The sequence below is a fragment of the Anopheles nili genome, chromosome 2 (assembly GCF_943737925.1).
Source record: "Anopheles nili chromosome 2, idAnoNiliSN_F5_01, whole genome shotgun sequence".
NCBI classification, from domain to species: domain Eukaryota; kingdom Metazoa; phylum Arthropoda; class Insecta; order Diptera; family Culicidae; genus Anopheles; species Anopheles nili.
In genome coordinates this window covers 63442409-63454792 of record NC_071291.1, presented here as the reverse complement: position 1 = coordinate 63454792, position 12384 = coordinate 63442409, and the positions used below count along the sequence as shown (strand labels likewise).

General features: G+C 51.0%; 1 protein-coding gene across 1 annotated transcript; it reads right to left on the bottom strand.

Moving 5' to 3' along the window:
- Window positions 1-6358: 6358 nt before the first annotated feature.
- On the bottom strand, window positions 6359-12058 carry LOC128727827 (uncharacterized). Its single transcript, XM_053821777.1, has 3 exons — window positions 11358-12058; window positions 10334-10614; window positions 6359-10209 (listed from the first exon to the last, which is right to left on the bottom strand). The coding sequence occupies exons 1-3, from the start codon at window positions 12056-12058 to the stop codon at window positions 6359-6361; spliced, it is 4833 nt and encodes a 1610-aa protein (XP_053677752.1).
- Between the last annotated feature and the right edge of the window lie 326 nt (window positions 12059-12384).

Sequence of the window (12384 nt, the reverse complement as noted above, 5' to 3'; positions counted from 1 at the left end):
ACAGGACACCCAAAACCACTCGAAACAGCCCGCGACTGCCGTAACTGGGTGAAACGAATTGAATCAAATAGCTGGCGGGAGCCAATCGTACCAGCCCAGTGAGCCGGTCGGTGCAGGCTGGAAAAAGTGCGCACGGAAAATTGGAAACGAACGCGCGGTGCACGCGGGAAATGAAATTGAGAATTGAAGAAGAAAAAAAATGTAGCTCCGAACCGAACCGCAGGAGGCGCTGAAATGGGTGGAAAAAATAGTTCCTCCATCGCTTAGGGGGGATGCTTTTAGAGAGTGAGTAAATTCACGCTTCTTCAGCGCGATTGAGCACGGTTGCCTTCGGTTGCCATAGAAACGGACCGCTTTAGTGGCCGTTCTCTACAAACAGCAAGCGAAAAAAAAAACGGGTGCAATTTTTCGCGAAAAGAAAGCTCCACCGTTGTGCCGCGTGAACGGTTGAAGCCGGTGGAAAAGTGTCCGAAATGTTTTCCCCCCAAAAAAAGCACCAAAAGCAGACACGCAGCTGCCGCACGCGGTGGCTTCCGTCCGCCAAAACTGAAACCCAAATCAAATCGGCCTCGCCGAGAACGCAATTCGTAGCAGGCGATGCGTTTTTCGGATGCGGTTTTCAAATGGGAGAATTGAAAAAAAGAAGGAAAAACCACGTTGTGTTCGATGCCGCAGGTGAAAGCATCCCGACGACGTGACCTTTTCGTTCGAGAGAAGCGATAAATGAAACGAAGAAGAGGAAAAAAAACTGATCCAGCAGGACGCACCCTACCCGAACCTGGGTTGTGGGTGTGAAGCCGTGTGGAAAGAAAATGCCGCCTGAAGTTGAATGTGCACTGGAGAAGGGGGAAACGAAACGAAACACCGAGCGGTCATAAAATGCAATTGTCATTCGTTGTGGCCCGAGAGCGGAGACGGAGTGGAACGGAAATTCAATTACGGCTGCTCAGGTGGTGGACCTTTCGAGGGGTACGCGTGTGTACCTGAACGACAGCAGCAGAAGGACACCGTTCCGTTTATCCTTGAGGTGTCCTTCGGCCGAGTGAGGGACCGAGGGACCACCGTGCCTTTAGTCTGGCCTTGGGTTGTCCCGGTGCTAATTATGCTTGATTCTGGACGCTAGCTCAAACGCACGCGCGGACAAAACGAACTGTTATTTATGGCCTAAACAAACTCGATTATGGAGAAGTGTTGGCAATTTTGAGCTTTTCAGCTGGGAAGAATGGCAGTTTGAGAGGTGTGTGTTTTTTTCCTTCAATAGAAAAAAAACCCCCTCCACGAGGCTGAATTAAAGGCGATAATTTGTGTTCTTGGCGAGAGAGGGAAGTAGAAGCAGAAGAAAAACACCAAAACATTATCCTTTTCCTCGAAGTAATCAGCAAACGACGGCACTCAAAGTCCTGCACGAAAAGCAACAACCAAAAGGTCAGTGACGATTCAATAGATAAAAACGGAAGAACAAAAGCGAACAGATTAGAGATATGACACGAGTACGCAGCAGATAACTTAATGGAAATGCGATGTCGTGTTGCGTAAAGAACGCTTCGTTTCTCAATAGTTTGTCAAAGAATTAGCCACAAAACTTTAGCTATTTTTCTCGATGTTTTTTGTTGTTCACCACGTTTTATTTTTCGTTTCCTTTTTGTTTGTTTGTTTGTTTGTTTGCTGAGTATATAGAGCTGTTTCAATAATGTGTCTTCTCTGTTGTCTGTTGGCTCTTGTTGCGCCAGTACATCATTTAATTACATTCCTATTCTGAGCGTGAGCGTTTGTGTGTGTGTGTTTTTGTTGTGTTTTTACTGTTGTATTTTTCACGTTTAATTCTCTCCATCCGCCGATTACGTTTTTTCTTTCTTTTTCTCGATCTTTTTTTGTAGTTTTTTTTTTGCGTCAAATTTTCATGTTCGATTTTCACTGAGCTCGCAACCATTCGCTAAGGGTTTCCTCAAGTTTTTGTTGTATAATTCATACTGGATCATCACAATTGTTTTTTACTCACAATTCTCTCTCTTGTTACTCTATACTTTTACTATTATCCTTACTATGCCCGCCCTCGGTATCTGCTCGGGGTGAATGCGTGACATTTCATAAACACAAACCGAGCCAGATCCCGCACGAAAAAGAGGCCGTTTAGGGAGCGGAAAAGGGCGCATTGAGGGAGAACGTGCCCCGATAAGAGCGCCATCCCAAGGACGATGGACGAAAAGCGCATGCGCATCATTAACTATCCGTCCCTAAGTGGGTACGAGCCCTCGATGGATGGGATGGGAGCGATACAAATACACTTACTGCACTAGGGGGTTGGTTTTAAGTGGCTTGCGTACCGAACCTTTGGCCCATTTGCCGCCTTTGTAAGCCCCTGTTTTTTTTGTTTAATGTTTTCTCTTCAACCTATTTCGCCTCCAGCAGCTCACCCTAGCCGGCGGTTACAATTACGCTTACGGGGCTTAAGTGTGCGGTAAAGTGTTATCCTTCCGAACACACGCTCGTACCGCTTTTTTCCGGCTTCTTCAACTGCTGCTAAATGTCATCTTTAATTGTGTTCTGCTTCTTCGATTTCTCCTACCGTGCACCCCTTGAAAAGCCTGATCGGCGGCCATCACGATCGAGGCAAGATCGAGTGATCTTTGATCCTTATGCACCTTCCGGTTCGTTCGTTCATGTCGCCTTCGTTTTCCTGTATGTGTGAGCGTTCGTTTTGGCGAGAGATCGGTTTGTGATAAATCTTAAATTTATCCTCCCCCCCCCCAACGAAGGAGAGAAGGGGTGCTTTATTTACTCAGCGAAATGGGAGAAACATAACTACGGGAGACGACGACGGGTAGAACGAGTGGGATATCGGTTGGGGGAGTGCTGAAGGACACAAACGCGGCTACTACATTACGTGGCTCGGCAGCTACCATTAGCTGGCCTCGGTTTCGCCCGCTTCACCATAATAATTACATAATTACACAAGCCACCATTTAAAGGGTCGAGCGCGCGTACGTGTTTTTAGCGACACACAGAAGTCAGAAGAACGTCGGGGGTTTTTCAGTTTTTGTCGAATTTTGCATCTTTATTTTTACGTAATTCTTAATTTACTGAATCTGTAATTACTTTAAATATTCATAATTTTTTTCCGTTTTAATCATTACTCGGGTCGCGCCATTAATTTATCGCTTGATTTTATGGGTTTCTATTTTTTTTCTTTCTCTCCTTTTCTCCTTCTCTTTCAATAGTGTTTTTTTTTGTGTCTCATTTGTTTCATTTCGTTTCTTGCTTTCTTCCTTTGTGTTTCAACATCTTTCATGTTCATACAGCACCTCTCTCTTTCTCTCTCTTATTCTTTCTCTTTATCTCTCGCTTTCGTTTCATTTTACACATTTCCCGTCCCCACATGCCCACGTACTAATCAGTTATATTTATATTTATATACCTTTATTCATATATATATACTTCTGTTTGTGATCTGTTTTTCCTTGTGTGTGTGTTTGTTCTTGTTCGTTTCATTTTTTGCATTCTTTACATTGGGGGTTTTCCCTCACGATTCTTCCATCGAATGATCCCTCCTGCCTTCTGCCGTCCCGGCTTCTGTGCCGATATTTGAATACCGTGAAGGTTATGCTGTCGATCACACCTACGATCCTGCGATCCACCTAACAACTAGAAGAAATGATTCGATTTCGAGCTTCTCTTTCTCCCTCATTTGCGCGTTTCCGGTTTACCTTGCATCCACTACAGATTGTGTTTCTATCCTGACGGCCGGTTCTGTTCTATTTCTTGCGTGGAAGGGAGTTATTTCTGTTGTTGCATTATTTACTTTACTTTTTATTGAGCATCAGTGGTTGGTTCCTTCTAAATATTCGTCCTGCATACGTTCTTCCTATTCACCTTCGTTTCAAACGAGATGCAGTGATCGGTAGCTATTTGCAATGTTCAAAGAACCAAGAATCCTTTCAAGGATTACGGAAAATAAAATTTATTGTTTAAGTTAGCTACTAACTTAAGTTCTGGCGCAATTCTAACGTCACATGTCTGAGTGAAACAATCTACTTAGTAGGCTATGGAGCTCAATCAAAAACAAAACGGTCACGTAACAAACCAGCAAATAATGACATGACGTCATCAAATGTGTGACGTCATCGTTGCGAATGACCCGCACCGATTCATTAGTGTGATTTTTAGGCCAAAACCGGTTAGGAAAATCCCTGGTTTGGAGTATCCTAGCTTTTACAAGGATGTTCTTGTTGGACGGGATGCAAAAAAAAACGCACACACACACGCAGGATAACGAACAGCTTCTCAAAAAGCCACAGATTGCCGATCACTGAGCCAGCTCCATGGCGCCTGCAACGCACAACCTTCGACGGAGGGGGGGCTGGAGGGACGATAAACGGAAGCATGGGGGGCAGGTTTGCAAGAGAGGGAAGAAAGCACGACTAACACGCAGAAACAGAGAACAGTGGAACACGAGCGGAAACCGGTATCTTTTTCCACTCACTGTGTACAGCTATCTCTTGCTGTCTCTTCAGCACCCTTTTTGTTTTAAATGTAATCCTTTTATTCTTGTTAATCCTGCTTCCGGAAGGGTGGGGGGATGTTTTCTATTTGATGGGGGGGTATTTTTTTTTACTATATCTTACATGGACTTTTCCCCATTCAGCCACACCGTTCCTGTCAGTACATCTCTCGCTCTATATTCGTTTAAGTAGCATAGCTTCGTGGCGGGGAAATTGCTGCCACCTATCACACGCGCTCTTTTGCGCCCCCCACCCCCCTTTTCGGGCGGGGGTGGCACCGGTATTAAGAAAAAGGAAATCTCCCCCTCCCCTCGTTGGAAACGGTACGGTATGTGTTTGTGTAAGTGTGTTCGTGTGGGTGTGCGTGGTTTGCTCTAAAACAAAACTAATATGCCGCTAAATGCGCTGTCTCTCGGTTCTCTCGGTCACGTTGCACCCCACAACAACCCCAGCTCACCCCCCGCCGTACAGGGGTGAGTGGGTTGGGTGGAGGAAGGAAGGAATTAAAACCTCACGCAGGCGCACGTACGCGCGCGTGGTCCTAGCTTCTAACAGGAGATTTAAAAAAAAAGAAAAAGAAACGTAAACCGCCCTCTTAACGTGTACCACACACCTAACCGCGGCCATCGTAACGCGTGTATGACTAATACGTACTAATAATATTATAATAGTTAAGTTTAAAATAATTATAATTATGTAATAATAATTAAAAAAAAATAAAACGATATTCACATATAGATACAAGTTCCATGTACATTTACATTTATAAAACAGACTAGCGTTTCTTGCGTTCGCACGATTTCGCTCACGAATCCGGACGAGCGGACGCGAAAGCGGACAGAGACGACGTGTGGTGATGATGGTCAGGGATCGAGGACGTCCTTTTACTTTGTTTGCTTTATCGTGCGCTTCTTGCTTTATGGCAAGCGCCTCACCGGAGCGTATATGTGGGGGGGAAACTGTGGGGCAGAAGTGGCCTTACGTTCCTGAACTGTACACACATCCACGCATGCACATACATACTGATCAATGGAGTGAACGATGGATAGGGACATATATCTTCCAGAACTCTTTCTCTCTCTCTCAACTGCGCCCTGCTAATATACGACCTCTCGTAGACGACGGATTAAATCATCACAATTAGTTTACGCGTTTAATAGTTTCTCTCTCTCTCTCTTCCACTCAAACACATACACTCTCTCTCTCTCTTGCTATAGGATTTATCTGGGGGGAATCGTTTGTGAGTTGCGTTGTTGTCTCCAGCGCTAGCTTTCAGCTCATCCCTGCTCCTGTCTCCTTCCACGGGGGTTTGATCCTTAACCACTGGCGAATTTGGGGGGGAAAAAAAGGACACACCATGCTCCAATGTAAGGAGCAGCCTCGGCGTCTTGGAGTTCCACCCCCGTAGGCCTTGAAGGATACCCCGCTGGAGAGCAGAAGACAGGGTGACAAATAAAACATAAAAAAAACATACGACAAGAAAAAAAAACATAAAACACAAAGTGCACAGAACAGAAACATGATTCCGAATCAAGCATCCGCTCGGTACGCAGTCCGGTGGAGACGCCCACAGCTTCAGTTCAGTTTTGTTATCCCTCTTTACTTCTCGCGCCAGCTTTTTTGTTCTCTCTCTCTCTCGCTCTCTCTCTCTCTCTCGCTTTCGCTCTCGTCCTCTACTAAACACTATTTACACGCACGGCATACGCACTCAAGAGGCGCCAGTCAATGAACCCACCGCCGTGTCGCATGCCGTGCCGCTTTCTAATATCACCAAAATGTGTGTGTTTTTTTACGTGTATGTATGGGATTACGGTGGCGCGCCTAGCTGAAATCTCTCTGGCCACAACCGAAGGAGCAGCTTACGAGCCGATAAACAGCTGCTGTGGCTGCTGTGACTGTTGCTGTTGCTGCTGTTGTTGCTGTTTGCCACCGGGTTTATCACGCAAATTCGTCCTTGAACCGAGCGTCGGTTCTTCAAGCGCTCGGAACCGCACGAAGCCCTGTTCGGCGACGAGCATACTACCATCTGGACCAACTGGTGCCATCTTACCAGCGAGTACACCAGTCACGCCGGGTACGGCACCGGGACCAGTTGGTGTTCCGTTACCGCTCCCACCGAGACTGGCCGTTGGTGAGGAGGACGATTCCGTCCCGTGGTGTGTGTGCGCGTGTGGATGCCCGTGATGGTGGTGATCGGAGCTGGTCGCGTACGGTACAGGTCCACCACCGGTGGTGTAGCTCGAACTCGACGATTCCCGGGAGCGCTTCTTGCTGTGGTAGTAAGCTGCGGCATCATCGAATCCACCGTCCGGTCCGTGTGGGATCCTTTCGAGTGAATCGGCCGCACCCTGCCCGTTCATTAGCCGATCGTTGAAGCTACCCGGATGTGGAAATCCACCGTGCGCCGCTGGATGGTGATGGCCACCCTGAGGTTGTACACCTCCCGGAGGACCACGCCGTTGTTGTTGCTGTTGCTGCTGTTGCGGAGGTCCTCCAGCCGATCGGTTGTTGGACGAAGAGGACGATGCGGACGAGCCGGAATTGTGGTTACGACCACTACCATGCTGCTGGTTAAAGTGCATCGCACCGATATTGTTCAGTGTGCCACTCTTCCGTACACCGATCCGCCTGTCAAAGGAATCACCCGGTCCCGGTGCCATCCCACCCCCATGGTGGTTGTAGTGGTGATGATGACCCATCGTATTCGCGCCACCACCACCACCACCGAGGTCATTCTGCAGCTGACCACTCTTGAGCGTTTTCAGGTTCTTCGACGCCCGGAACTCCCCGCGAGCTATCGACTGAGCGGCACCCAATGCGGACGGTTGCGGCAACGTTGGCAGATGCTGCGGATCGAAGTTTGGCCGCTCGAAGTTCTGGAAATCGTAGTTCCGGTGTGGTGCCGTCGCTCCAGCCATCGGATGACCTCGCAAGGACTTCGTGTCGTACTGGGGCGCCCCAATCGGTTCCGAGTAGCAGTTGTCCATGATGTCGTGGTACTGGTTCGCCGATGGTCCACCAACACCATGCTGCTGCTGATGATGGTGATGCCCGCCGCCATGTTGCTGCTGTTTCAGCTCAAAGTTGGGGTTCTCGTAATGATCCGGCATTGGGTCGGTTTCGTTGAGGAAATCATCACCCCCATCCGGGCCGTGCTCGTTGTTGCTGCTGCCATTGTAATTGTTGCTGTAGTTGTGCGATGACGAGCGCATACTGTTCGTCTCGAGCGATCGCTGGAACTCGCTACCCGGTCCAACACCACCTCCCGGCACCGGTCCACCAAGCTGCAGATCCTGCTGCGCCCCTTGATCGAGGTTGAGCGAATTTAGCGCAAAATTATCGTCGTAAATCGGCTTCCCGGTGCGCATCGTGTACGTGTGCAGATTCCGGTTCGTGTTGCACACCGCCGGATAATCCGTCTCGAAGTTCTCCTGGCTCGAGGAGGACGTACACGGGAACAGCGCGAACCCACTCGCGTTCGGTTGCTCCATGTCCTTTTCCCGCTGGACCTTCGAGGTGCCCGTCTTTAGTCCTGTCACCCACGACAGCAGCGCCACGATCACGATCTCGATGAAGCGCAAGCTGAACTGGTAACCCCACTGGAACCAATCGATCTCGATGTGGGACGCCCACAGGGTACCACCACCGGCTCCACCACCACCCGGTCGTCCGCCAGGACCTTCCCCGGGTAGGCCACTGCTCGGTGAGAGTTTGACGCGCGTTTGCGAGCTTATGCTGATCGCACCGTAAATCTGCAACGAGGCCAGCAGAATGAACAGCAGCGCCGTCGCGATCGTGATGTGGATCGCGTACGATAGGTTGTTGTACCCGTGGATGTAGTTTTGGCTTTTGTTCAGGATGCGCTTCAACAGCCGGTACATGTACAGGTACAGGATGCCGAGGCTGAGACAGATGAAGATGTAAATGATCTGACAGATGAGCGATAGCACTCGTGGGGGGATCTGGATGTTCGTGGGTGGTGCGTGTCCTCCACCAGCACCACTTCCGGTACCCCGTGCACCCAGCCCACTCGCCGCCAGTAGCTGCTTGTTCTGGAGCTGCAGCTGGTGCTGTTTGTGATAGAACTGCTGCGTTTCGTACGACTCCACGAGGTGAAGCGTGATGCAGAGGCCAACGTGCACTCCGGACCCGATCATGATGGTGAGCGGGCGCAAGATCGAGCTGTACCGGTTCGTTTTGTGGTTGATCGAGCGCAGCAACAGGAACAGGATCAAGATCGCAAACGTCGTGGTGAGGAAAGTCAACGGCAGATTGAGCAGCAACTCGGACGTGAACAAATTGAAGCTGAAATGGATGTTGTACGCGTCGTAGCAGAGGTAGAAGATGCGTAACAGACAGATGATGATCAGGATCAGATGGATGCTGATGAAGTACGATTGTGAGAACAGATGCGTCAGCTTGTCGTAGAAAATGATCTTGAAGATCGAGTACACCGCCAGGATCGTGAACAGAATCGCCGATAGATACACGTGAATGTTCCACGCGATCGTCCACGTGCTGATGTCGGCGATCTCACCCTGAAAGTTGCGATCATTTCCATATCCTGGTGTATCCTCACCGCTACCACCGCTTCCGTTCTTGATCATGACCGATTTGAGGTTAAGATTCGGCATCCTCTGGGTGATCGGTGACGAGGACGATGAAAGGACATGCATGGAGGACACGGTCGAGGTAGCGGAACCGGTGTTCGACGTGCTTCCTCCTCCTCCTCCACCAGGCTGGTGCCGACCATTTCCCTCCTCAAACGGATCATCATCTTCATCCTCCTCCTCATCATCATCGTCTTCGTCCTCATCCCGACCGGTGTCATCTCCCCCACCGAAATGATTCCTCCGTCCATCCCCTTCTCCACCAGCACCCTCGGGACCTGCACCACCTACATCACCACCATCCCGCTCGCGATCACCATCCAACCCCACCGGTCGGTTTCCAAAAGGTCCGGAACCACCCGGCCGATCCTTGGCGTTGCTGAGCGAGGTCGTACCACCACCGAGATCGAACCCAGCCGGTTGGTTGTTGGGACGCGGTGGTAACGTCACCGAACGCAACAACACATCCGGGATCGTTTGTGGCCGCCCGTTTGAACCGGAAAGGATGCGCGAGATCGACGGGAAATGCATCCCATTTGGCAGGATCGCGCTCGAGTTGGCGTTTTCATCCAGCAAGTACAGCTTGTTGTTGCCATCGTACCCGCTCTTGGCCGCGTCCAGCTTGCTCGACTTCTCCGAGGGTGTGTTGAGGGCCTTTTTCCGTTGCGCTTCCATCTGCGATTGGGACGAGGAAACTCCACCAGGACCACCACCGGCAACCGAGGGCATCATACCGCCGCTTGGATCACCTCCACCACCCGGCAGCTTCCCGGGCAGCAATGCCCCATTACCACCCCCGTTCGGGGGCATCCCACCGGCAGGTCCTGGTGCACCGGGAACAAGATCCGGTGGGCGCATCGGGATCCGCTCGTGTCCTGGCATTAGGCTCGGTGGTGGCAAAGGCCGTCTGTTTGCGTACGTGCCCGTGTTGATGATGGTACTGTCGCTGTTCGTACCCCGCAGGGTTGGTTTGTCCGCGAACGGATTCGTGTAGTTGCGCGGCAACGGGGGTGTGAAGAATGTGCGGGAGGGTGGTGAGTACGCCGGAATATCACCCGCAAACATCGAGTTCGTCGGGAAGCCCTTCTTTGCATTGTGACCTGCTCGCGCGCGAGAGAGAGAGAGAGAGAAAGCAAAAGGACCCCCCAGGGAGGGTTGAAATTTAGTACCGATCACAAGGACCTTTTCCCACACACACACAGAGGCATGCCTGCGATCACTTACCATGCGGATAGGGCGTCGAATTGGAGTGCCGATGACGATCGTGGTTGTGATGACGGTTTGGGTTCGGGTAGGTCGGGTTGCTGTTGCTTTTAAGGATCTCCGCGTTTGGTGCCGACGTTGGCAGCACGTGGTCTCGCTCGAGATCCAGCTCGTAGTTCCGGTGGTTCGCGCTGATCTGCTGCTGGTTGTAGTGGGCGTCCTTATCGCTGCCCGGACCACCACCACCACCACCACCACCGGGACCGGATCCACCGAGCGTGTCCTTGTTCTTGTTGTCGTACCTACGGGCGGACGAAAGTAGGAAGCGTTTTAATTAACGGCCTGTTTTTCTCTCTCTTTTTTACTTCTTCACGTTCTAATTGACGCCACATTTCACATGGAAAACGGGGGTGTGTGACCCCCGTAACGGAGGAAATTGGTCTCACGTTACACAACGTTCCGGATGGTGAGTTTACTATTTTGGGTTCATTTCCTGCCATAACGTTAACGTTCGCTTTCGGCCGCTTTTCCCTTCCCGAAGGAATTATGAAGCCGCATTTTTTTTTGGAGGAGTTGTTTTTCCCGGCTGCTGCCCCCCTTTACTGACCAGTTTTTCCGGAAGGCTCATGAAGGGGGAAAAAAAACACCCTTCTAGAGGTGTGGCAGGAACGACAACCATTTGCATACTGATGGTGCCGTCGTTCGTCCAGTGGGCATGATTTATTGGTTTTTAGCTTTCCCAGACGCGGTCTTACCGGTCTACCGTTTCGAGCAATTTCCCGGAAGGGGGATTCCCTACCGTCGCTTTTCCTGTGGGGGGAGGAATTGAATTCCCGAAAATTCATGCCCGATAATGAAAAATGGGGGCCACAAAAATGCCACCATTCCCGTAGGTCTTCTGGGAGCCCCACCTTTCTAGGGGTGTGTGAGTGAGTGTGTTGCGGAACTTTGAGATTGGTAAGCATTTTCCGGTGGTTAAGCCACCCCACGCTTTCCCCACGTCGAATAAATCACCCCCCCTCGGTCTAAAAGAACCGGAACTTACCGGAACGTGGTCAACAGCGGCGTCGAGACGGTCGTCAGGCTCGGCACGTACACGTTGTCCGGTATGCTGCGCTTCGTGGTCGTCGTCGAACCGTACGCGACCCGGCTAAAAACGGCCGCTATGCTCCGCTCCAGATTCACACCACCCAGCTCGTCCCCGAACGCCTGCACCGGTGCCTTGTTCTCGCTCGCACCCCCAACACCACCGGCCGTATCGAGCAGCACGGCCACCGTACGATCCCCCAGCACCATCAGGATCAGCAGGATGGCGTACCCCACGAGGGCCACCCCTGAAGGACTAAACCATCGCACACCAACACGCCGCCGTCGCCACGTTTGCCACGTCGTCGTCCTTCGTCGGCTGCGAGCTGGGCTGTCGATACTACTGGTGCTGCTGCTGGTGGTGTTGCTTTTGCTCCTTTTGCTGCACCACCCGGGTGTTGGGTCACTTTTGGTAGGGCTTACACTAAAACCGCCCGCGGCCACGCTTGTCGTCGCGTCGGTATCGCTGCTATCACTGTGGCGCATCATCGTCAGCTCCATCCCACACACGCGGCTACAATCACCCGGTGCTGGTGAGGCTGCCGTTGAGCCGGTGCTCGTTGTGCCCATCCTTCGATCGGTCGGCGGGTGATGGCCACCGGTCAGTAGCGCAATTTTGTAGCGCTTGTGTAGCGACCGGGTGCCCTCACAGCACGACATGCTGCGGATGGGGCCTGGGGGGCCTGGGGCTGCTCGCCGAAATGCGGCTGCAGATGGTCCTTTTGCTAATCGAAAACCAATCGATTCAAACACACACCGTTTTTTTTTTCTTCACTCAATTACTCACTCTCTCTCTCGCTCGCTCGCTCGCTCTCGACACACACTGCACTTCACTCGAACGCAGTGCGACACTTTCTACCAGCTCATCGAGTTTCTGTTTTTTTTTAATTGGGTTAAGATGCACACACCTACACACACACACAAAGCACCACCACCTCCTTCACGGCTGCTGCACGGGTTTTGGTTTGACACCCTTTGCGTTTTCG